The 26,892-nt window shown below is 42.0% G+C and overlaps 1 protein-coding gene across 5 annotated transcripts; it reads right to left on the bottom strand.

The window, feature by feature from the left end:
- Positions 1-9,242: 9,242 nt before the first annotated feature.
- LOC110739534 lies at positions 9,243-24,364 on the bottom strand. Of its 5 annotated transcripts, XM_021919984.1 has the most exons (12): positions 23,839-24,364; positions 23,157-23,232; positions 18,659-18,763; positions 17,251-17,363; positions 17,031-17,168; positions 15,740-16,880; positions 15,320-15,613; positions 14,504-15,228; positions 13,445-13,605; positions 10,217-10,794; positions 10,078-10,131; positions 9,243-9,978 (listed from the first exon to the last, which is right to left on the bottom strand). In XM_021919984.1, exons 3-6 carry the CDS (start codon positions 18,702-18,704, stop codon positions 16,056-16,058), a joined length of 1,122 nt encoding a protein of 373 aa, XP_021775676.1. In that variant the 5' UTR covers positions 18,705-18,763; positions 23,157-23,232; positions 23,839-24,364; the 3' UTR covers positions 9,243-9,978; positions 10,078-10,131; positions 10,217-10,794; positions 13,445-13,605; positions 14,504-15,228; positions 15,320-15,613; positions 15,740-16,055. The 5 variants fall into 5 exon arrangements, with proteins under 5 accessions (XP_021775676.1, XP_021775675.1, XP_021775674.1 ...); XM_021919983.1 differs by lacking the exons at positions 9,243-9,978; positions 10,078-10,131; positions 10,217-10,794 and having other exon boundaries at positions 13,326-13,605; positions 14,504-14,602; positions 15,046-15,228; XM_021919982.1 differs by lacking the exons at positions 9,243-9,978; positions 10,078-10,131; positions 10,217-10,794 and having other exon boundaries at positions 13,326-13,605.
- Between the last annotated feature and the right edge of the window lie 2,528 nt (positions 24,365-26,892).

The raw sequence follows: 26,892 nt of genomic DNA on the forward strand, positions 1-26,892 counted from the left end.
TTTTCTTGTTTGAGTACTAGACTCTTTGATGTTTCCAAACGTCTGCCATAACTGGTGATTATAACGGGAACACTCAGGAGACTATGTCCTGTTAGTAAGAAGAACTTACAATACAAGATTGGGATTGTCCCCCTACTAACAATAGGGAAAATGTTTTGTTATTTACAAGGCCGCTCGAAGAGCGAGACTGTGAAAATGCATGGCCGTGCTCAGATGGATTTTAAAAATCATCTGCTTATTGACAGTCGAACTCGGAGATCGAGAAACACTTCTGAACGTAATAAGGATGACAAAGAATCTTACCTTATAGTTCACGAAGAAACATTAAGTGACATAGGAAATGAGCTATACACTATATGCACACTTGTCCGGAAGGACAAGTGGGAGATTGAAAGGAATGGTGTCCTTCCAACAAGTGTATTCTTCAGATAGAGGGTTCAGAATTATTACCGAGCTAATTCTTAAGTAAGGTCAAGTGATCGGAATGCCTAGGTGAGGGTCGCTTCCGATCAGTAAAATCAATATGCAATTGATGTTACAGCTTAATCTTAACTATACCCTTCGGGTCGAACCCAATCGAGTCACCGATCCGAGACGACGAATTAATCCAAAAGGATATAATGAGTCGACAGAGTTTTACGAATACAGACGTCGGAAGTCGAGCCTAGGGCATCGAGACCGAGCGTCGCAAAATCACAAAGCGACAAGTACGAACATAGCCCTAGCATGGCTAGGCGCACCATCGCAGCCTAGGTGCACCATCCCAGCCTAGGTGCACCATCGCAGCCTAGGCATGCGCATGGCAGCCTATCGCAGGGCACCACAAGCCCCAGGCAGCCCATCGCAGCTAGCGGCGTGCTAGCTTGGGTGCCTGGGTGCGCATGGCAAGCCATCGCAAGTGCCACAAGCACCAGGCAGCCCATCGCAGCTAGCAGCGTTCTAGCCTGGTGCCTGGGTGCATGGGGTAATCTATCGCAGCACGCAGCCCATGCTAGGCACCATCGCAAGACATGACACCACGCACATCACCATCGCAATGCCAGGGGCATGCGTGTGTGTGCGTGTGTGCCTCGCAGCCTCGCACTACAGCCGCACTGATGCGTATGGGCTGGTGCGTGTGTGCGTGCAATGGGGTGGCTGGGTTGCTAGGCAGCAGCACCACGCATGCATGTGCGTGTGCGTGTGTGCGTGCCTCGCACCAAGCACAGCAGTGCTAGGCACTGGCTAATGCGAGCGTTGCGTGGTGCATGGTGCGTGTTGCGTGGATGGTGCGAGGGAAGGGCCAGCATGCGTGGCTCGCTAGCAGCACGCATGCTGGCTGTGCTAGCAACGGCGCGCAAGCAGGTGTGCGTGGCTGCTGGGGCCAGTGCCAGCACTAGGTGCTAGCAGCGCCCAGCGCCAGCACGTAGCACCATCACAGCCCAGCAGCAGCATACACTGGCTGGCTGGCTGGGTGCTGGGCAGCAAGGCGATGCTAGCTGGCAGCCAGCTAGCCCACCTTGACCCGGTTTTGGGCATGGTGTGTGGGGACCAATTCATGGCCTTGGGGATCAAGGAAATGGTCCCCCCAAGCCTTGGTCCTCACTTGGCTTTCTCTATAATTGTGCCATGTGTCGATTTGTGATTGAATTGATTAATTATTTAATTTTGAAATTAAATAATTATCATTTTACCAACTCTCCCACATTGATGGGAGATTGGAAATCAAGGGATCATTTCCCTATAAATACCAAGCTTGGGTATTGGGAAAGGATACAACCTTGAGTGGAATTAAAAAGGCAACTCTAAGAAAGAGTAAACCTTTGATTCGTAAAACTCATAGTTATTTTGTCCGGGTCTTGACTAACCTTGAAGACTTAGGACGTTCGGGTCGGGTCGAGGGTACGATCCGTCGGAGATCTCGTCTTTTCGGGATTTTGAAATAAGAGTTCCTTGGGAGCGAAGCACGCGTCAAAGGTATAATTCTTGTCCTTAATCTTGTTTGATTAAGTTTATTATGCTTGTTTGATTGCTTTAATTAAAGGGCGGGTCTTGGTGGGTTTCCTTCCGCGTAGTGCCGGGTCACTACGAAACCTTACATGTACCGATTCTAAGTGACAAGCGTCTCATGGACGACCCTCAGGTCTACACTGACCATGATATGGATAATGATACCGAGGTCGAGACTAGCACGGCCCCTGATGGGACCCTTAGAGCTCGACGCACCCGTCCCACCGAAAGGAGGGAACGGGAGGACTGCCTGGCTGGATCTAGTAAACCAGCCGGCCAGCCGCTTGATCATCAACAGGCGGCCGAGGGATCTGCCCCCATCACTAGAAGCGAACTCATGACCTTCATGAATAGCTTCAAAGGGGAGATCTAGGAGCTAATCAATAAGAGGACGCCTGTTCCACCAAAGGAACAGTCGGCCAGAAGAACCTCCCAATCTGGGAGGAAGAAGCTTGTAAAGGATCGGGAGGCAACCCCTTACCCTAAGCCTAGGGAGAGGGGGGCGCCAGTGATCGACCTAACTAAGTATCGCTTTCCCTCACCAGGGAAGAGAAAGCCTATTCATCATATTCAGCCGGACGAGTCAAAAAGAACATTTTCTGATGCTCTAATGTTGCTTGAGCAGAAGAAGAGTGACCGACTGTCAGAGTCGGCCTCTACGTCTTATTTTCAGGACAGCCCACATAATACCTCCTTGAGGTATTCAAGATCAAACTATGAGAGCCAGACGCCCAGAGCCTCCTCTCGTTCCTCAACCATACGCCCAGAGCCTCCTCTCGTTCCTCAACCAGACGCCCAGAGCCTCCTCCCAGAAGCATCAGGCGGCCCTGTATGTTCCTCAACCGTACGTCCCGCAGTCCCAATATTTCATCCAACCTACTCTTTTTGGAGGACAGGCAGCAAGGAATGTCCAGCCTTTGGACTGGCAACTCAAGTTGCTCAAACTTGGAGAACAGCCATCCGCCTTCTCTAAGGAAATAATAGAGGTCGCTCAGCTGGCATAAGTAAAAAATGTGTCGGTAGGGGCATATGATGGCACTACCAACCCAGAAGATCACATGATGGCATACACAAACCTAATGTACCTCCAAGGGTTGGATGATGCCACATGGTGCAAGTATTTCCTGACCAATTTAAAGGGAGTCGCCCAGCAATGGTTTGGCAACTTGCCGGCCGGGTGTATCAACAATTTTAAGACCCTCACCTACTTGTTCACTTCTAATTTTGCAATGAACATTCCTGCTAAGAAGACCACCCTTGATCTAGGGGCCATACAGCAGGGACAGAAGGAGGGATTGCGCTCTTACATCATACGGTTCAATCTGTTGAGTATTCAGATACAAGGACTACCTGATGAAGTAGCCTATACAGACTTTTTCAAAGGTTTGAAGGACAAGTCAAACTTTAAATTCGATCTCATCAGAAAAAGGGTGACCACCCTCCAAGAAGCAATGATGGAGGCGGACTCCTACATTCAGGCAACTGACCTCTGTAATGTTGGAAAGCAGTCGGACCACAAAAAGTCCGACAAAAGGGAAAGCCGGCCAATAAGGAAGAGAAAAAGAGAAAAGAAGTCTGGGCGGTCGACTCCTCTGAACAGCCGTCCCAGAATAAGAAGAAGGAATTTAAACCATACTCCCCCAAGTATGAGTTTAACAAGGATAGCCATGCTATCCTTGATGAAATCAAAGGTCGGATGTCAATTGAGAAGCCGGCCGCAATGAACGGTTCTGCCAGCAATCGGAACCAAGATAAATACTGTCACTATCACGAGGACATTGGTCATGAAACCAATGAATGTATCAGCCTCAAGCGTCTTCTGGATCGCCTAGAAGATAAAGGAGATCTTGACTCTTATGTCAAGAAGTCCAAGGGGAAACCACCCCTCAAACAGAAACAGGCGGCCAAAAAGAAGCAACGGACAGCCGACAACTCTAACACTGATGAAGCGCCCATTTATACCATAGCAGGCGGCTTCGCATGAGGTGGTCCTACTATCTAGGCCAACAAATATAACATCAGGCGGCTGGATGTTAACTCCGTCAAGCAAGGACGGACCTCCAAAAGCTCATTTCCTGAGATTGTAATCACTGAGAAAGACTTGGGAGGTGTTAGGGGGCCGCATGACGACCCTATTGTAATTGAATGCAAAATGGCTAACCAAAGAGTTTGTTGAATACTTATTGATACTAGAAGCTCATCTGATCTCATCAGTCACCGATGCTTGACCAAACTGAAGTACAAGACTGAAAGCATACGACCTGTCTCCCATCCTTTAGTAGGATTTGGAGGAGGAGTCGTCCACCCAGTTGGACGGGTGGATCTGCCTATCCGCCTGGGTGAGAAAGGGGAGGGCCGTCACATGGTGGTCCGGGTCTTGGTATTCGAAGAGCTCTCGGCATACAACATGATCTTGGGGCGACCCACCCTAAACAATTCAAAACCTTTCATCATACCTTCTCTCATGCTCCTCAAGTTTTAGAGGGGTGATGGAACAGTCGGCTCCCTAAGGGGAGACCAGAAAACGGCTAGAGAGTGTTATCTCTCTGATATCAAACCCACTGTGGCGGCTGCTAGCCCCAGTGGAGAGAAGTTTGACCTGGATCAAATCAAGGATGATGCGCCTGCTCAAGTAGTAGGCGGCAAGAAGAGAAAGGCCGCCCACCTGGGGGTCGAAAGAAAAGAAACACGATAGCAATCACTTGCCGAGGAGCGGTCAGATGAGTTCTACCCTCAGCCGACTGGTGAGCATGTGGACGTCGTTCTGGACGACTTGCATCCTGACCAAACTATTAAGGTTGGGACGACTGCTCTTGCTGTGCTTGGTGATTTTCACCAACTCTTGAAGGAATTCAAGGATATCTTCGCATTTGAGGTACATAAGATGCCAGGTATAAGTCCAGATTTGGCAGTACATAAGCTGGCTGTGGATCCGAAAAAGAAGCCGGTCAGGCAAAAGATAAGGAACTATGGAAAAGAAAGAAGCCAGGCGGCTGCCGCCGAAGTTAAAAAGTTACTTGATGCAGGGTTCATTCGGCAATGTTATTTCCCTGACTGGGTTGCAAACGTTGTGCTCGTGAAAAAGCCAAATGGTACATGGCGCATGTGTGTGGACTACACAGACTTGAACAAGGCGTGCCCCAAAGATAGTTATCCATTGCCCAAGATCGACAGTCTGGTCGACTCTACAGCTGGCCACGCCTTAATGAGTTTTATGGACGCCTACTCTGGCTTCAATCAGATTCCCCTGTGGAAGAAGGACCAAGAGAAAACAGCCTTTGTCACAGATCAGGGATTATACTGTTATACGATCATGCCGTTTGGTCTGAAGGACGCCCCGACCACCTTCTAAAGAATGATAAACACGGTCTTCTTTGATCAAATTGGGAGGAATGTGGAGGCGTACATAGATGATATGATTGTGAAATCCAAACTCCAGACGAACCATTTGGCTGACCTCCGAGAAACATTCACCACACTCAGGCGGCACCATGTCATGCTCAATCCCAAGAAGTGTGTTTTTGGAGTTGAGTCTGGGAAGTTCCTCGGATTTCTTATCAATCAAAGGGGTATAGAGGCTAACCCCGAGAAGGTGTAGGCGGTCATAGACATGCAGTCGCCCCGCACTGTCCAAGAGGTCCAGAAATTAACAGGTTGTCTGGCGGCCCTGGGGAGATGTCTCAGCCGGGCAGGCAACAAATGCCTCTACTTCTTTCAGGCAATAAAAAAGAAAGTTATGTTTGAATGGGGGCCGGATGCTGAGGCGGCCTTCCAAAAGCTGAAAGAACACTTGCATTCCTTGCCAAGGCTGGTCAGCCCCTTGCCTAAAGAAGTGTTGTATATCTATCTAGCAGTGTCTGATCATGCTCTAAGTGTCGTCCTCCTTGCTGAGAGGGACGGCTGCCAGCTCCCAGACTATTTTGTGAGTCACGTCTTGAAGGATGCTGAGTTAAGATACCTCCTGGTTGAAAATTTTGGCCTTGCCCTCTTCATGGCAGTTAGAAAGTTAAAGCCCTATTTTTTGGCGCATCCAGTCGCGGTATACACAGACCAACCGATCAAGCGGCCCTGACTACCATGGAGTCGTCAGGCCGAATGACCAAATAGGCGATAACAGAGCCTTGAAATCACTATCGAGCTAAGAAAAGCAGTGAAGGGGCAAGCATTTGCTGACTTCATAGTAGAAATGACTCGGCCTTCTGATTCCACAATTCCAGACCAAGTCTGGAAGATCTATGTGGACGGGAGCTCCACTATGAATGGTTGTGAACAGTCATCATATGTCAGTCGCCCGAAGGCGAAAGGTATGAGTATGCTCTACGATTCAACTTCCAAGCCTCGAACAACAAGGCAGAGTATGAAGCTTTGATGGTCGGCATCCGCATGTGCAAGGCGGCCGAGGCAAGGAAGATAGCCGCCTGTTTAAACTCACAATTGATAGTAAGTCAATATAATGGTGATTATGAAGCTACCCATCCGGCCATGATTAAATATTTACACGCGGTAAGACAGGCGGTCGGGTCTCTTGAGGAATGTCATTTAACTCAAGTACCTAGGTCCGAGAATAACCAGGCGGACGCCCTCCCTAAACTGGCATCCTCGGCCTCCTATGACACTCCAAGGACCGTTTTCTGGGAAGTTATGGAGAAGCAAAGCATTGAAGAAGAACCTATTGAAATCCTTGATAGAAGCTCAACCTGGATGGACCCTATTAGGGCCTATTTAACAACCGGCACCTTACCATGTGATCACTCCCAGGCGGCTCTACTGAAAAAACGGGCGTCCAGTTTTGAAATGTGCAAGGGAGAACTCTTTAAGAAGGGCTATCTTCAGCCCCTCTTAAAATGTGTTACCCCAGAAAAAGGACGAGAGGTCTTAGAAGATCTACACTCAGGGTACTGCGCTTCTCACGTAGACGGCAGGTCGCTTGCTCAAAGAGCAAGGCGGCAAGGTTACTTTTGGCCTACCTTGGAAGCAGACGCCATGGAGATGGTGAAAAAATGTGACAAGTGTCAAAGGTTTGACAGGTTAATCCATCATCCGGCCACTGACCTCATGGCCTTCCATAGTCCTATACCATTTGCTAAGTGGGGCATGGATATCTTAGGGCCCTATACGCCTGCAACAGGCAGCAGGAGGTACATTTTGGTTGGAGTCGACTATTTCATTTTGGTATCAAGACCAAGGACGTCATCTCCTTCATATGGAAGAATGTCATCACTCGATTTGGGGTACCCATGTCTATGGTTTTTGATAATGGTCCCTAGTTTGAGATGCCTGTTCTCAAAAATTGGCTGGGAGACCAAGGTATCTCTCACTGCTTTGCATCAGTCGGCCGACCACAAGCAAACGGCCAAGTGGAAGCTTTCAATAAAATCATCTCAGACGGTATCAAAAAGAAGATTGAACGAGCAGGCGGTCTATGGGTAGACGAACTACCGCATGTTCTCTGGGCCATCAGGACGAATGAAAAAAGGGCAACTGGAGAAACTCCATTCCTCCTAACTTATGGGGCAGAAGCTGTTCTGCCAATTGAACACTATGAGCCGACTCTTCGTATAATGTTGTATGATGAAGAAGCAAATTGGGAATCCATGCGCCTGGCATTGGATTCACTCCCAGAACGTAGGGGCAATGCAGCCCTACGCCATCAAATCTACCGCCTGAGGATGACAAGGGCATATAAAAAAAGGGTACACAGGCGTCCACTCAAAGTGGGGGACTTTGTACTACGAAAGATGGAAGCGGTCGGTAGGGCCAATGAGTTCGGCAAATTAAATCCCAACTGGGAGGGACCCTACCGAATCTTTGAAGAGGTTAGGGACGGCACCTACCGCCTGGAAACACCAGACGGCCAACCCCTACCTAGAACTTGGAATGTTGATAATTGAAAGAAGTATTATTTTTGAATGATGTAATTGCCGAGAACAACTAATAAAACTTGCAAATGTGCTTCATTTATATTATAAATAAATAGAGAGGCATTCGCCTGCTCCATTAGCAGTCGGCTACTCTCCAGTTTGCACCAATTGAGGGGCATGCCGACTGGACAAACAATCGGCTACTCTCCATTTTCTTCACTTTGTACTGTTTCAGAGGGGCATGCCGCCTGTAACTTTACAGTCGGCTACTCTCCTATTCTTGTAGTTGAAGATAACTTACCGCCTTTATTCACCATGAATTAAACAAGTCCTATGGCCGGATGATCAGCTCAGGCGCCTTGCCAACTGATCCTCTCTTAAAATTAAACTAATACGACCTGTCCCAACATCATAGCAGGCGTCCAGCGACATCCCTCCGGATGAGATTCATCGGAGAGAGCAACTCCCTTTTGGGTGGAATAATGCTATATAAACTACACACACGGTCCCTAAACAACTGTCCCCAAGGACAACCACGTAGCCGTTTACAACTGAGACAAGGATAACTCTACCACTAACCGAGCCAGAGGTAGTAGTTGACATCCGAGTCGAATGACCGCCTGTATCACTTGGGATAAATACAGGGGGTACCTCTTGAGTTAATAGCCAAAAAACATTGGCGAATCAAGGGGATCAGCTGGTCTTCGCCGCCTGGTACCTCTACTACTCAAGCTAGGGTGACGGAGACTGCGTAAACTCCGATGTTGACTCATAGTCACTCTCTCAAACTTAGTATGCAACCTAAAAGGTATAAGTAGTCCGACTGTTTTTTAGCAAACAAAGGTACTCAAACCACTATTCCTACTAGGTTACCAGCCTTTGAGTTAGTAGCCAAGCAAAACTTGGCGAATCAAGGGGACCAGCCGGCCTACGCCGCCTGGTTACCCTACTACTCAAACAAAAGTGTGGATCCAAAAAGTTCGACAGTCGACTGTTTTTTTGGCAGACAGGGGCTCAAGAACACTATTCCTACTTAATCAAATAGGCGGCCTGACAACAAGCAGCCTGTTCCCTTCAAACTTGCAAAAATTAAGAGACCTAACGTATTTGCTAAAAAATGCGTTGGGGGTCCGACTGGTTTCATGGCCGACTAGTTGCCAATCTGGAACATAGACAACAAGTCGCCCAGGGGCATATATGCAGTCGTCACCGTGAGTAGTCGGTACCTGATAAACCTCGCTTACACGCAAAAATTTTCAACTCGCAAAGTTTTCAAAATTTTGATGTTTTCAAAATTTTGATCATTTCAAGAAACAGATTACAAGCTAAAACAGTCGGTTTGGCATTCAAGCAGATATCAAGCAGATAAGCATAAACAAGATTCAGTGATCAAAGACGACCAAAAAGTGGTCGCCAGCTTCATAATAAAACAGCCGGCCATGATGACCAGCAAAATATTCATAACCCCGACCCCATGGTCGGGTAAAGAAAATTCACATACAAACGACACACAGGCCGGAGAAAAGTTGGAAAAATAAAAGCTTTAAACAATGGGAGGGGCTTCGGAGTTAACTGTCGCCTGATCGAGCTCAATTACGGGCGCCGGATCCTTCAAGGCATCCTCTTTGTTTGACTCGTTTTCAGGGGCAGGATCCTTAGGAGCAACCGCCTCCGTTGGCTGATCGACCATCTCCTCATCCTCGCCTGAGTTGGAGCTAGCCGCCTCCTCCTCTTCTCTTTCATCCTCGTCAGACGCCTGCTGCATGATTCTTCTATTGTACTCTTCAGTACAGGCGGTGAACTTGGAATCCCATTCGGCATAGTTAGCTTTTGGAAAGAGAGCCGACCAGGTCATCTTCATAATATTGGCCGAGTCCTCCATCATGGCTTGAGCTAAAGCCATCTTCTCAATCTCAGCCTTGGCCTTGAGCTCTTCAGTGATGGCCGCCTCCTACTTCTCTAGGTGCTCCTTAACCTTGTCCAAAGACTTCTGGAGACTCTTAGCCCTATGAGCAATGTTCTTAAGTGGCTGCAACTCGTCCTGGAGGCTTTTGACCGTCTTCTCCAGCTCTTGGCTCTTTTTATTGGCCGCCTCCAACTTGTCTTTGATCTCCGAAGTGGCAGCCGCCTGATAATAAAGAATATTAGTTGTTAAAATTTCATTTTGGGCAATTTGAAACATTGCCTTGTCAAAGTCAGAGGCGGCCATGGCTTTGGCAGCTTTTACCTCTTTGTTTTTGGCGTTAATCGGCCTACGGAGGCCATGTACACGAAGCATGGTCTAAAAAAAAAGAGCACCAGGCGTCAGATTTGCAAAAACAGGCGACAGGCAAAGTCATTCAACATTACAAAAATGCTAAGTATACCTTGGGGAGGAGACTCATGATTCCGTCGAGGTCAAGGGTGCCGACTCCCTTGACTGCATCCCTCTCCTCTAGAGGGATGGCTTTCACCATATACTTGACCATTTGGACCATGTTTGGTTCTTGATGGCCGCCTGTATTCCGAAACAAAAAAAAAAAAAAAAACAAAAGAAAGAATATCAAAGTAAGAAAAATCAAACAAAGATCGAGAGAGCTGGTTATACCTCTTGGAGGTCGGCTATCCCTTGGGACATGTGTTTGTTTTCCCCCACTTTGTGGGGTGTGCGGCTGTTTTTCAGCCGCCTGCTTCCTGGCAGAGCCAGGCGTACTCCTAGCTGTCGGTTTCTGAACCTTTGAGTCCGACTGCTGGGAGGAAGAGGGTTTGGACGAGCCCATCTGCAAAAGCATAGAAAGTTAGTACTGGCAAAAAGAGGATTTCAGATAAAAACTCGAAAGATCAGAGCTCACCTTGGGCGTCTCCTTGGCAAGAGAATCAGATGATGGCCACTTGAGGCTCATAATAGAGGTCCGAAGAAGGGCGGCTGCCTTCTTTGATGTAGAGATGTGGTCCATAGCTTCGACTGAAAATAGGCAACAAAGAGTTAATAAAACTTGAAAAAATTAATCAAATGATGCATATACAGGCATAAAAGTCCAGCTACCTCTGGAGGTCCGACTGCTCAGGCCACAGGCGGCCAAAAAATATTCATCATACAGCCATTGGAATTTGGGGACGCGGTTCAAAGGCACCTGCTCCCGTACCCCAGTAGTAAAGTTGGCTCTAATCTCTACTTTGAAGAGTCCTCGGTCAAGGATCTCTTCCCTTGCTTGACGAGGAACAGGCGGCATGCTAGGGCCGCCTATAAGAAGAGGTGGATCCCTATTCCACCTGTTGTACCGTTTGTTCAGAAGTTTGTCAGGACTGGAGATGAGGAAGAAAGTGTTTCTCCAATCTTTCCACTTATTTTCCTTTCCCCTAGTCATCAAATAGCCCTTGTGGCTTGCTATTTGATACCAGCCGGTACCGTTTTCTTTGGGGGTCCGGCTTAAATAGTTCATATGGGTGAACGCCTCAGAATTGGGGTCCACCCCATGCATTTCACATCCGGCTACATAGTCAAGGATGTTGAACCAGGAGTTTGGAGCTAACTGCCAAAGTCCCACCTCGTACCCGTCGAGGATTTGTTAAACTGCCGAATGCAAGGGAAATCAGAGTCCAGCCTTAATGGCCGCCTCATAGCAGCCAAAACAGGCGTCCCTGTAACTAGACCCCGCGGGCCAAACGACTGTATCTTCAGTATCCGGCATAAATAAATTAAAGTTCGGACCCATCACATGGTCTGTTAGAAAGGTCCCTATTCGCTCCTTCATGGCCTTGATTCGACCTTTTAGGACGTGACAGTAATAAGGGGTGTTCAATTCCCTATGGGAGGAGGGTGGTTCTGACCAGTCGACCCCTTTGTCGACTGAATGAGATAGTCTCGCCTCATGTAAGCGAGAATGCCTTTCCTTCGAACTTGGAGAAAGACAGCTTGAAGAGCTGGATTCAGATTCACTATCAGAAGAGTCCGACTCCCCTCTCCCTGAGGGGGCCGACCCCTCTTCTTCAGAAGGGGCCGATTGCTGACCAGCTAGGCCAACAAAAGCATTAGAAGGGGCCACCTTAACCCCCTCCTCAGAGCCCCCCGTGACAGAGTCACCTGGGGTACCAGCGGTATCAGGCGTCCGGTCCGATAGTTCACTAACTTGGACCCGGAATGAAGAGCCATCAGAGTTTTCAATCCTCTTTGTTCTTATGGTTCTTGCCATACTATCCTGCGTAGATACAAAGACAGTTGGTTTCTGGGACTTGCGCAAAGATTGAAGTACCGCAAGGCAGTCGGCACCCCTAGTCCTAGACTCAGCCGTCCCTAGTGACCGGCTGATTGCTAACCTAGGCCGTGCCGGATGCTTTTGGGGTCTCATTTTCAAAAAAAAAAAAACAAAAAAAAAAAAAAAAAAAAAAACAGAAAGAATAAAGAAACAAACGGTTACCTGAAACTTAAGTTCTGAGAAGAAGCTTGGTCGAACAGGCGTCTAGTAAAAGCAAGCGGTTGGTAGAATCAGTCGTCCAGAAAATCAGAGCTCAAGTTCAGGGGTCCGAGAGTTCTCTTGCAAAGTTCGCAAAATGTGAACAAAAGACTTGGTCAACATGCCCTTATATAGGGTAAAATGAGAATGCGAAGGGTCACTTCCAAATTTGAAATAAGGCGGGAAAAACTCTCGGCCTATCACAGGCCGCCACCTGTCGCAGGTCGTCGCCTGTTGCAGGCCGACACCTGTCACAGGTGACATGTGACCAGTCACGTGCCACCTGTGAGGGGCAAATGATTAGGGAATTTTTCCCCGCCCAATCACTGTCTGTCACGTGGACCAATCAGATCCTACCATGTGTCCGCCACATGGACCAACAAGGACTTGACACGTGTCAAGCAACAATCAGTTTAGCATGGACCAATCGCGCCACGCCACGTGGCATGCTGTCAGCCCACCAGGAGAACAGCCACCAAGGCCCGGTTTCCGAGAAAGGCCCAATCAGCCCTAGGTTGATCTAAACCTAATATTGGGCACGCATCCCGAGGCTATAAATACAGTAATTAAGCCTCCATTTAAGACTATTCAGAAATAATTACTCTCACCTAGAGAAACCTAAACACACGTGCTTTCTGATTGCTAGACCTAACTTAGCAATTAATTGCTCTTCCTAATCACTCCTCCCCTAGAGGAACCAGATCGTCCTTTACTTTCCGCACCTTTTTACTCCACATATAAGTACTAACTTGATCGTCGGAGGCGGAGCTCCCACCACCCGGAGTCTCCGTTGTTTTGCAGGTACAGGCGCAAGGGTACCAGTCCCGGAATTGTAACTCTCCCGCATGACACCAGAAAACCCCGAAACAATAATAATAATAATATGAATGAATCGCCGGCAAGATTTGTTAGACAACCGATTTCTTATTTATTTATTCTTTTTTTAATTTTTTTTAAAGCAACGTAATGTAACGAGTACCCGACAGGTGACAAACCTGTATATACATATATAATTATAAACAAAAATATTAAAATAAGCTACTGTACAAGATAAAATATTGCATACTTTCACTGAAAATAAATATTTTACTACGAGTACAAATTTAGAGTGTTTATGTTGTACGTGGTACCAAAGGAAAAAAGACAATATAAAATACTAACATTGTAATGGTAGCGCGATGCATATAAATTTACTCATCATAATCCACACCATCGTCATATTCTTCACCGACTTGCTTATGCTCGTTCACATAATCAACCCATAAGTCTCTTAGCTTGTCAATCTTTGCTTGAGAATAAGAAGAAGATACTCCGGTAAAGTACTACATATAAAGCATTAACAACATGCGTTAATAACTACAAATACATTGAGTTAAAGTACACTATGAAGAACATGAAAAAGACAATGTGAACTAACTTTACATGCCCTATTTCTGTTTAAAATCAAGCATGCATTATTTCATCTGAATTGAAAAATTTCTATAGTGTAAAAAAGTATTGAAGCCCACCACAAAGAAAACACACCATAGTAACGCATTACTTGACCCTAGCTGATACATGATCGACAAATTGACCTTAACTAAACCAGTTTAGTTCATGTGACTAAAGTTGTAATGACTGAATTTTCAAAACCACAATATTTAGGTGCCTGCATCTTTTACTTATTCATGCCGTCATATGCTGGATACTCATTTTAGTACAATCAGAACATAGCCAACACAAACAAAGTTGAGCAATTAAAAGCTTCTGGGTTCTTAACTGCTATTATAGAATGTATGACCAGCTTCTTAATGAACAATCATAAACGCCTTATGATAACTGATGTTAGTTATGTGTAAAACTTCCGGAAGTTAGTTTGACCAAAATTATTGATATGATCATTCTCACATCCATATAATGCAGTGGTTCAGACTCAATCAAACATCCAACCCTTTTCTAGGGCGAATAAATAGTGCACTTCTAGCAGGCTGATAATCCTAAAGTAGCCTTCAAAGTTAGCTATAGAATCTGTAAACTTGCCCCAGAAACATGGAGTATGTTTCCCCCAGAAACATAATACAGAATACAAAAACAGAATAATATATATAAGAAACAAGTAATATAAATGAAAACAAAATAAAATGAAAACAGAATAAAAAATTGAAAACAGAATAAAAAAAATGAAAACAAAATTTTTTTTTTCTTTAGAATAAATATACATTATGCATGCATGAATAATACCTGATCAGGAATCACTTGTCGTCTTTTGTCTATAGTCTCAAGCATGTAGCGGCACACATAGTATCCACTATCGCAAGAATTTATTGATTGACGAGGACACTTGCAAAAATAAACAATTAATTATGTCACATGATAATTCTTTTTTATCTTGATAATGTCTTTTCGATGTTTTTGGCTAAACTTTTTTATCCCACTAAAAAAATGTAATATAAAAAAATTAAATTAGTAATTATCGATATTGCAATATACGTCCTCATAAATTAAACATTCACAACACAAAGAAAGCAAACTGATTTTAAGCACATTATATGTAGATATAATGAATATGTGATGTACTACACACTCATTGATGGTCTTTTGAGCAAATTCACTAATTTCATTTTCTGCTCCATCTGGATCTAGCCAAAACACCATTGCATTCCAAGGACTAATGATCGCAACCATCCAATGCCTACTATATGTAACATTAGTAAGAGAAGTAACATTGACATTATTATCATTGAACATCCCAAAAAATAGTTTTATATATAATTCACACTTACTTTTCTTTATACGGAGCAAAGAAAAGTTGATTAAGATTCTTCCCTTCATTTTGACCAAACACACTTGCTAAATAGTCTGACCGTCCTTCTTCAGTCATTGGTGTCAGCGGAGATAAACAACCAATATCGCAAAATCCATACATTCCAGCAACATTATCTTGTTTACACATTTCGCTCAAGTACCTTCCATATCAATTAACATATTATTACAAATAATATAAAACTGATAGTTAGAAAGCAATAGAAAAAAAAAGGTAAGTCATTAGGCATTTACTTCATAAAGATAAACAAATGTGAAGCTCCAATCTCTCTTTGAAGCACCAGTCAAAAATGTATGCATAATCAATTTTAAGTTTCTGCTCATGTCCATACACACTTGTTGGGATTGTTATTGATATGCAATCATCATTTTCTTTCATTCTCCTAGCTTCAATTTTGAATTTTCGCAACAAACTGGTAGTTAACTTAGCACAATCCTCATCTCTGATGGCATACTTATGGGTAGTGGATGCTTATGATGATGGTATTTCTGGGGATGGAGTAGTCAGGGGTTGATCAAGTAGTTTTGCTGTTTGTTCATCATCCGTTAAAGTAAAAGCACAAATCAAAAAGAAAAATGATTAAACTAACGTACAAACCCGAGACTTGAATAACCGGGACATAATTTTGTAATATTATAAGAATAAAATTTTACCTTCATCATTGGAAAAATCAAGTGACTTGGCCAGGGAGCAAAACTACCCTTAGCTTGAGACACATACGTGAACTCTGAGGTTGGACATGGCATAAGAGCTGCTGGCATCACCACTTGATCAACCGAGACTCGTAGAAGACCAGTCACAGTCTTAACATTATGAACAGTAATTACTTGTTCTGATTTTCTTTTTTCCACCTTTCCTTTGGCAACAATATGTAGCTCCTTCTCACTTTGAATTGCCCAAGAACAATCACTCCAACCCTTATCATATACAATTTGAATTGATATACCATGAGAAATACTTATAATAAGGCTAAGAATGCGGTTGAGTATTAAATAATTGAAAAAGAATAATGTATCTCGGGAAGAGTATGTTCAATGACACTGGATCATGCCTTGTCAGACCACTTCTAAATTGATTATGAGTAATCGGATCATCATCAATTAGCTCATGACTTATTTGAGGAGAAGAAGCACGATTTTGCTCTATTTCTTGATCACTTCGCATTAAGTGTTGCTCGGGCCAATGAACATGGTAAGGCAAAATCTCCTCCTGGTTAGGTTCCAAAGTACCATTTATTTCAAGGTCTACATTGTCTCTGCCAACATGTTTACTTAAATGAGCACTAAGGCCGTTAAAACCAACATTATTGACATCACATCCACCTACTTGGCCACTTGAGCCACTAAGTTGTCCATTAAGAGCACTAAATTGAGGACCACCAAACCCTTGCATAGGGAAACCAAATTGGGAAGCATCCAACCCTTGGCCACCAAGTAGGGCAACATAACTCCCAAATGGAGTACTCACCGACCTTTGGCCACCTAAAGCACCACCACTTGTCATGAATTGTCTAAATTGATCTGGGTTGAAATTAGGACTTGATATAATATAAGACATCAAAAAGTTTTGATCATTTCTCATAGTACCCATCTCTTTCATCAGATAATTGACTTGTGCCTGCATACGATTTGGAGCTGTTGGTTGGTTGTACCCAAAATATGCCTTATTTGAAACGCTCGATCCAACAGCCCTTACACGACCACCATGCTCAGGCTTATTTATTGCTTTAGCTAATACGTCATCCCGACCCTTGGCGGTTATTTCTCCTCTTTGAGCTTGGGCATCCAACGTACGCTGATAAAAAAAATTATTAAAGAAGTAAACAAATAATAATTAATAAAATTTGTTATGGCCTGTACGCAGAACATGACCCATAATTTGAACTTAAAACAAGAAACTTGCAACTAACAATTTTAATGACTTGAAATTAAAGTTAATTCTTACAATTGCTTGCGTGATTATATCATCAGCAGGATTCTCAAATACCATTTGGCCATCTTTTTCTTTAGAATGGGCTTTGAGCCAAACTAAATGTCGAGGAACTTGTGTGACATGAATCCCTTTGTTCAGAAGTTCTTTTACCTAACGTTTGGCAGCAACAAATCCAACATTCAGCTCAAAATTCAGATTTATACTTAATTAAACTGATTTTCCAACTACTTACGATCTCTTCTTCATAGTAAAGGTATCCTAGTCTGCCTCCTCGGTAGCTTGTATTCTTTTTCAATGACCTTTCTCGATTCTTTTTGCTTAATTCCTTTGCATTAGATACCATACCTAGTTAGTATACAATATTATCAATACAAACAATCTGCAAGACACTAGAACAGTAATACAGAAAAAAAAAAAAAAAAAAAAAAAAAAGAAGGAAGCAGGAAAACAGAATTATAAGAGAGAGAGAAAAAGCATTAGAGCTATAATCAGGGCTGTATTAATCTGGTCAGAGTAACCACTAATATAAGCTAGCTTTCATTCGAGAATGGACCAATATTAGCCAAATGTAAACCAATAAATGATCAAAGATCCTCTGTTATATCATCATTGTAATCCTTCAGACTCTATTCTGATGTTCTGATAGCAGTTCAGATATCCTCTGTAATACATCATTGTTACCTTCAAACTCTATTCTGATGTTGAGATAGCTTGAATTTCTTAATGTAGCTTAGTTTAATAAAGGCTATATTCTTTATATATACCGTTTATAATTATATACTTGGCCTTTGATCTCTGTAAATCAATTACAAGTCTTCCTAGTTTATCCTTTATGGTGCTAAGATACTTATTAGAGAAACATGCTATACACAGGGATCTGAACTCATTTGATTTGACTCATGTTGCTTAATATCTTACAGCGCTGCTAATATTCAGCAAGTGTTATAAAGTGAAGATTGCATCAAGTCATTTTAGCTATTTCTTCTATCTGTTTCCTTCATTTTCTTCTCCAGGAGAGTGGTCCATTAAACTTACAATCAAATTATCACTTTTTTTGGTGTTAACTAATGTCTAGGTTGCTGAAATAAGTCGAATATTAAGACCTGGGGGTGTATTTGTTGCAACAACTTTATTCGTGGGGTAAATGACTTTATCTTTACAGTGATAAATTCTAGAATTAATCCTACTCAGCTACTAATATTCCACACTTTTTATAAATTTGGCTAATATTGGTCCATTCTCATACTTTCATACATTATGTGGTATTATTAGCATAACAAACTCTAGACACCTCAGCAAACCCCTTAACAGAATCATATTCTGTTATACAGTAAAGACTATTAAGCCCCCAACAGACTCATTACTACAGTTAACAAAATGCTAATAACAGAAAGCTTTTAACAAACTCAATAACCAACTCAAGCATCAAACAATTCCCTTCTTGCGTCTCACATATATAGCTATGATAGGAGGCTTATTTCCATTCCTAGCACAATCTAAAAAATACTTGTATAGTATAAGAATACTTGAAATGCATCATCTTCAGTATAAGTCTTTATAAATTTGTTCCAATCAGTTTGCAGTATCATTGGATATTTCCATGGCGATGTTTTCCTTACCACTTTCTTATTTCCATGTACCTTGTATAGCCGGTACTTTCTCAATCTTGTTTTGAAGGCCCTCCATCGAATAGAAGCCCTCCCTAAGATATATTTTTTGCACTTCTCTGGTACATCAAATCCTTTCTGAAAAAAATGTTATTTTTATTAATACATATAATATGTAAAAAGTAATGATACTAGTAATACATATAAACAACCTCATGCATGTTGAGTTTTATAAAAGCATGATGAATTTGCAAAGGTAAATGCTTACTGCGATGATTTCATACACTTCATCCACTATTTCTTTTAGAACATCACCCCAATTTTTATAGTTAATGTTTACACGTTCACGAGCAACTACACCAAAATAAGAAGAAAGGGTAGTGCGGTTTTTTTATCACCACATGGAACTCCATATGTAGGATGCCATTCCACAGGGATTTTGGTACCGCTTTGAATTGCTTTCCCCACAATTGCATGTACAGTGCGACCTCTCTCTTCCTCACGATTATTTATTTCAGTATCAGATGCATCATTTTCTGGATCGGAGGTTGCATTGTTTGTAGATTCACTTGCATGCTTTTTCTTTTTTGCCATTAAGCTGCCAAATTTCATTTATTAGAAGCTATCATATCCAAATACAAAAATTGGGGGTATAAACTTAGAGATATGTGTGTGTGTGTGTGTGTGTGTGTGTGTGTGTGTGTGTGTGTGTGTTTGTGTGTGTGTGTGTGTGTGTATACATTTCCACAGTTCAACTATAATAAAAATAAAATAGAGAAAGAAAGGTTGTTCCATGAATGACATAGCGTATCAGTATCCTAAATATATATTTAGCACACACCTCAGTTTTGTCTAGAATTTGATTTACGACGACGTTTTCGGGACTTTGCCTTTTTAGAATCTGTTTCATCCCACATACCTTCATCATGGTCTTGTCTTACATATATTGAAGAATCACCATTAATATCATCCCCGAGTGGCCCCTTCTTAAAGGTGAATCCTTCCTCCAGATTATCATTTTCATACTCATCTACTGCATATCGATGCGAAGGTGAAATAACTATTGACTTTCTCTTATCAGCTGGATCAGTCACATAAAATACTTGTTTAGCTTGATTAGCCAATATGTAAGGATCTTCTTTATGCCCTTGTTTGTCAAGATTTACCATGGTAAATCCTATAAGTCGTCAATAGAAATGCCACTAGAGTTATCAACCCATTTGCATCCAAATAAAGGTATCGAGAAACCATTGTAATGCAACTCACAAATTTCTTCTATGACACCATAGTAACGCATTTTACAATAAACAAGTTTCTTATCTTTGACACCAGAAAAATGCATGGCTTCAGCTTCTAAAGTAACTCCACTATTTTGCATAGTACTAATTGCGTCTTGATCCTTGGTGTAAAATGTGCAACCATTAATCATATACCCAGAATAAAAAGAGGCACTGAAGTTAGGCCCATATGCTAAACGCTTCAAACGATCAGAAATAGATTCTAGTGACAATTGAAGTTCTTTCATTACTTTTTCCTTGAACCAGGTAAAAAATGTCTGATTATGCTCATTTGCTATGAACTTCTCAGTTGCCTTCCGATTATACTTTTGTTTCAAGAAAGTTTTGTGTTGCTCAACATAAGGTGCTACTTCATTCTCATTATGCAGAACATATGTATGGGCCTTAATCCACTTGACACTGGACAAGTCAGCTTGTTTATAACCAATGATACCCTTCCCATCTATCCTATCATCATGACGAGATATAGGCAGTCCAATCATTTTCACATCTCCTAAAAATTCACTACAAAGTGCAATAGCAATTTCGTACTGGACTCGCTCAGCTATACAACCTTCAGGGTAATAAGCATTCATCACATAACCCTTATAGGTTTTCATTTGCCTTTCAAAAGCCCACTGAGCTCTCAGATACACAGGCCCACAATATCATACCTCTCTAACCAGGTGTAGAGTCAAATGAATCATTATATCAAAAAATGATGGAGGGAAATACATTTTTAAGTGGCACAAAATAATGATAATCTCTTCCTCTAAGTCATCTAGTTCTTTAGGATTAATAACTTTATTGTAGATTGCATTAAAGAAAGAACACAATCTAATGATGGCATGTCAGACATTTTTAGGTAAAATTGAACGAATAGCCACTGGTAACAAATGTTGCATCAAGACATGACAATCATGGGACTTAAGACCCACAAGTTTTAAGTTTTCTATGGAAACAAGGTTGTGAATGTTTGAAGAATAACCCTCTGGAACTTTCACTCCAGCTAAACTCTCACAAAATTCAACTTTTTCTTTCTTTGATAATGTAAAAGCAGCGGGAGGCAAATATTTAGGGCCATCTTTTATCTTTTCAACTGGATAAAGTTCAGCTCTAATCCCCATGATTTCTAAGTCAGCTCTTGCTTTAGGGCCATCTTTTGTTTTTCTAGAGATATTTAACAAAGTACCAATAAGACTATCACACACATTTTTCTCTATATGCATTGCATCTAAAGAATGTCTCACAAAAAGGAATCTCCAGTATGCCAAACGCCAAAAACCACAACACTTCTTGTAACCTTGTTTGGGAAGTTTTTTTTTAATTTTTTTTCCCAAAGGTAATCTGAATATCCTTTACCTTCTGAAACACCTCCTCACTAGTGAAGACCTTTGGACGATCATCAAACATTTGTTTCCCATTAAAGGCTTTCTTTTGCTTACAATAACTATGATCACTAGGCAAAAAAACATTGATGATCTACATAAGCTGTTTTTCCAGATCCATATAACCAAACTCCCTTGAAACCATCTTCACACACTCGACAATCTGACCCACCTTTCATTGTGTACCCTTACAGATTACCGTAAACTGGAAAGTCCTGGATGGTGGTAAACAACATTGCCTTCAAATTGAACATTTCTTTGCGATGAGCATCATACACATCTACACCTTTATCCCATATTATGATCAAATCATCAATGAGTGGTTCTAAATACACATCAATGTCATTTCCAGGTTGTTTTGGCCCAGAAATTAACAATGTTAGCATCATGTACTTTCTTTCATGCACAAAGAAGGGGATAAGTTGTAAGTGACTAGAATTACAGGCCATGTACTATAGGTGCTACTAAGGGAGCTAAAAGGGTTCATACCATCGGTGGACAATGCAAGGCGCAAATTACGTTCTTCTTTACCAAACTCAGGGAACATTGCATCAATGAATGACCATTGAGGGGAGTCGGCTGGGTGCCTAAGAAACTCATCCTTTTTACGGCCATGTTCATGCCAAGTTAACTCTCAGCATCTTCCGGGTTGGAATACATGCGTCTAAACCTGGGTATTACCATAATACCTTAGCCGGCACACCTTCTTTTTTTTTTATATCTTGAGGTTTTACACACAGGGCAACTCTCTAATGATTCTCGTTCATTACGATATAATATACAATCATTAGGGCACGCATGAATTTTCTCATAACGCAAGCTCATTGTGCACAATAACTTTTTTGCCTCATAACAACCTTTTGGAAGAACATTATTTTCTGGAAGCATGTCTTTTAATAATTCAAGCAACGCATTAAAACCAATATCTGACCAACTATGACCTGCCTTCAAATTGTATAATTTAAGTAAAGCAGACAATCTGGTATACTTGGTGCAACCAGGGTATAACGGCATTTCAGAATCATTTAATAAGGTATGGAGAGCAGCAGGATCCTCAATGATTGTGTCCTCAACTACATGTATCATGTCCTCTAAACGATCACCTTCATAATTAGCATGACCCTCCCTTACACCATCCATAGAAGTGGCCTTAGAAATTCTTTCCCTAGATTCTCCATGAAAAGTCCAATGGGTATATGTTCTATCAAAGGCCCATTTACTGAGATGATTAAGTATTTCATCAACTCTCTTGTGCAAGAGATTGTGGCACATAAAACAAGGACATGGTAACTTGTCTCTGCCTCTACTATTTTTCATCGCAAAAGTAATAAATTCCTCTACACCATCAACATATTTTGGGTCACCTGGCTTTGATGTAGTTATCCAACTTCGGTCCATTTCTACACTTAATATGACAATTAAATTAACTAACACAATGTTGATCAAATTAAATAAACATTTTATAGTGATGTGTACAAAGGTGAGCAGTTTAGTTAAGAGTGAGAAAATAAAAGATTAATAAACAAAAAAAAATGAGAATGAAGTAGTAACATATTTTAGTTTTTTTTTTATTCTTTCCTTTTTATAACTCTGGTAGAAACTCAACCCAAAACTTGATGGCCAAAACCAAAATTGACCCCACTTAAAAGAGAATCAAGTAAACAATAATAAATTTCTCAAAATAAACAAATTGGCATAAAATCAAAAGGCATGTCATATAATCTGACCCATGTAATAATTGATAGCAACAAAATGTGGTTATTTATCCTTTTCTTCCATGCATATAAAATAAAGATAACTAGCAATATAACTATCATATTAAATTAACAAAAGATAGCCAAAAGGATTTGCAGAAATGTTACTTACCTTATCAAAATATGTAGCACCTCAATAAAAAAGTCGAAATAATTGATATGTCCAATGCAAATCCACACAAAATGGGCTGCATATACCATTAAAACAATGAATACAAAAGCTAAACAGTGAATAATATTAATTTAGTATAAGTAAAGGATATATGTCCTAGGAGACAACCTCTTTGATATTTTTATACTGAAGTACTACTAGTGCAAAATGCAATATATATATTAAGGATATATGATTGAAGTCTTTTTTTTAAAAAAAGAAAAGGGAATATATTAAAACTTAATAAACCACAAAGAGTTTGAGAGATGCAGCCATAGCAACTCCAACAACCAAGCCAAAACATCGTTTAACCAAAGCCATAAAACATATCCAAACCAAAATACATAGAAGAGACAAACTTAATCTCAATTTTAATTTAGCCATACATGCATACCCAATTGTCAACAATTGTTTATCTTAAACCCATCGCCAAACATTATAAGAAGTCATAAAATTTAACCCTTAATTTCAATGGTTCGATTATGAATATTACTGTAAAAGTATGATTTCCAAGCAACTGCATAGGTAATATAAAACCAATCACACGAAATCGAAAAAAAAAATTAACAACAGAACAAAATTAGGGTATTTTTATCATCAAATTAATTAAATTAAAAACCAATTATACGAAATTAAAAATTACCAAGAATGAAACAACATGTAAATTCTGCAGAGATGATGAGCGGTGGCTTCAGTGGCGGTGGTGGTTTTGGTGGCTTCTGTGGCGGTGCCGGCGGTAATTTAGACGACACAAAAACTTGAGAAAAGTGGCGATGGTGGCTTTAGTAGGCTGATAAGAGAATGAGCAATCACTTTTGTGATGGGCAAGGGCTTATGCGAAATTGGTTGAATGGAGGAAGATGGGAGGTTGATTGTAATTGGAGGTAATGGAGGAAGATGGAAGGTTGAGTGTAGTAGTGGCGGTACGGTAAAGCGCAAAATGATTAATGTACAGGTGAATGAAATAAGCAGCTAGTTTTGCACTTACCAATTTTATTTTTTCATTTTTTTTAATTTAATAAATAAAACATAAGAAACCGGTTTTGGGTATAAAAGGTTCCTTAAGTTTGGTTAAATTTTAATACTAAATAAGGAACCTCATTTTTTAACAAGGGGTCTCTTATATCTCATTTAAAGAGACCCCTTTTCTTAGATCATAGGTTTCTTTTATTAAAAAAACCCCCTATTTACTAAAAGGGGTTTCTTATTAGTGATACTTTAGGCCAAATTTGTAGTAGTGAAAGTCTGTATAAGCCACTTTGTCAGACAGCCCTTGAATCTGAATCCTCACCTGATTGAACCGCCTGATGTATGACCGTAGCCCTTCCCTATCTCCCTGCTGTACTGTACCCAAGTCAAGATTTGTTTTCTTAGTAGGGATATTCATAGAGAAGTTAGAAGCAAACAAGTACGCAAGCGTCTTAAAGCTATTGATGCATCCAGCTGGCAAATTGCCAAACCATCTTCGGACGATGCCCTTCAATGTGGCTGGGAAACATCGACACCAAGTGGCGTCGTCCAACCCTTGCAAATACATAAGGTTGGTGTAAACCATTAGGTGGTCTTCAGGGTTAGTGGTACCATCATAAGTACCCACCAAATCATATTTAACCTTGGCCAGCTGTCCGCCTTGGTTATTTCTTTGGAGCACGCAGAAGGTTGTTCCCCAATTTTTAGCAAACGGAGCTGCCAGTCCAAAGGTTGGACATTTTGTGCCGCTTGACCCCCAAAGAGGGATGGCTGCATAGAAGGTTGTCCATACGGCATGTATGGCTGTTGAGGCACATTCGGGGCCGAATGGATTATCTGAGGGCCAGTGCGGACGGACAGGCCGCCTGATTGACTCTCTCTAGCAGATTGAGAATACCTCATTGTGGTATTCTGGAAGCTATCTGGGTAACTCGACGTTGAGGCCGATTCAGACAGTTGTTGGTTTTTCTTCTGCTCAATTAGTAACCGGGCATCAGAATATGTCTTTTTTGAGCCATGCGGCTGAACATGCCGGATGGCCTTCCTCTTTCCTGTTTCAGGGAATCGAATTCAAGAAAGATCAATCAGGGACCGGTTCCCCTCCTTTGATTTAGGATGTGGAGTGGGAACCCAGTCCTTCACTGGTTTGTTCTTGGCCGACTAACCCTTGCTGGAGCCAGCCGTCTTCTTGTTGATCAAGTCTTTAATCTCCCCCTTGAAACTTGTCATGAATTTCATGAGTTCGTCTCAAGTAACGGGGGATGTGCCTTCTGCCGCCTGGTGTTGTCTAGACGGCTGTTCGGTTGGCTCACTTGGACCGACTTGATCTTTTCCTCGTTCCCTTATTTCCATGGGACAAGTGCGTCTGGTTCGGAGTGACCCATCCACGGCCATATAGGTTTCGACATCAAAGTCGTCACCACTGTCTTGGTCCGAATAGACCTCAGGTCCGTCCGTAGGCCAGTTCTCATTAGGAGGCGGTAAAAACTGATGTGAAGCCATCTTATAAGTACTCTCCCCACAGACGACGCCAGGTGTTTCAGGGTTTTTGATGTCCCTTGGGAGAGTTACAACACCAAGACTGACTCCGAGCGCCTGCAAAACATTGGGAAAAAGACGGCCTCAAGGCATCGGGAATTGGGGATGCCACATGTCATCACCAAGAATCTTCTTATAGGGCCACGTGGCCTTGGGGTATTTTTACCTATAACACCATTCGTCCTTCATAAACGGGAAGAAGATTCTCAACAATCATCTGTAATTGTTCTTCCTCATTTGGCCTATTTACCATCTTTGCAGCTTTATTTCTCCACCTGGTGATGAAAGTAGAGAATGTCTCATTATGGTTTTGCGTAGTAGTCTCCAAATCTCTCCTTGTTAAATGAATTTCTTCACCATATTTGTATTGGCTAGAAAATTCTCCCACAATGTCAGCTCACGAAGATTTCTTTGAGTTTTCCAGATTAAGAAACCAATGAGCAGCAGCCCCATCTAAATATTGTTGAAATAATTGTGCCATCAAAGGTTCATCAATACCCCAAGGACTCATGGCCCCTACATAAAGTTTCAAGAAATTGGTGGGACTTCCTGTACCATCGAACCTCGTGAGATTCAGTATCTTAAACCCGGATGGTAGCCGTGCCTTCGAAAATAAAGTTAGACCATGAATATCCAACCAAGGTTCCGCTTTGGTCATACACTTCAGTACTTCCTTGATCCTAAGAATATCTTCCTCGATCTTGGTAAGAGCTTCTCTATCACCGTTTCCATCATCTAAATGCAATGGTGAAGCTACCTCTGAGTCATGAAGAGAAGGAGGAGCTCTTGCACTCTGCCTTAACAAGCTCTATATTGTTTGTTCCATAGTATCTTGACAATCAAGGATAGCTCGCATCGTTCCTCAAAGATCGTTAGTGAAAGGAATGGTGCCTTCCAACAAGTGTATTATTCCGGTAGAGGGTTCAGAATTATTACAGAGGTAATTCTTCAGTAAGGTCAAGTGATCGGAATGCCTAGGTGGAGGTTGCTTCCGATCAGTGATATCAAGGTACAATTGATATTACAGCTTAATCTTAACTGAACCCTTCGGGTCGAACCCAATCGAATCTCCGATCCGAGATGTCGAATTAATACAAAAGGATTTAATGAGTCGACAGAGTTTTACGAATACAGACGTCGGAAATCGAGCCTAGGGCGTCGATACCGAGCGTCGCAAAATCACAAGCAA

This window comes from Chenopodium quinoa, unplaced genomic scaffold (genome assembly GCF_001683475.1).
Source record: "Chenopodium quinoa cultivar QQ74 unplaced genomic scaffold, ASM168347v1, whole genome shotgun sequence".
Taxonomy (NCBI): domain Eukaryota; kingdom Viridiplantae; phylum Streptophyta; class Magnoliopsida; order Caryophyllales; family Amaranthaceae; genus Chenopodium; species Chenopodium quinoa.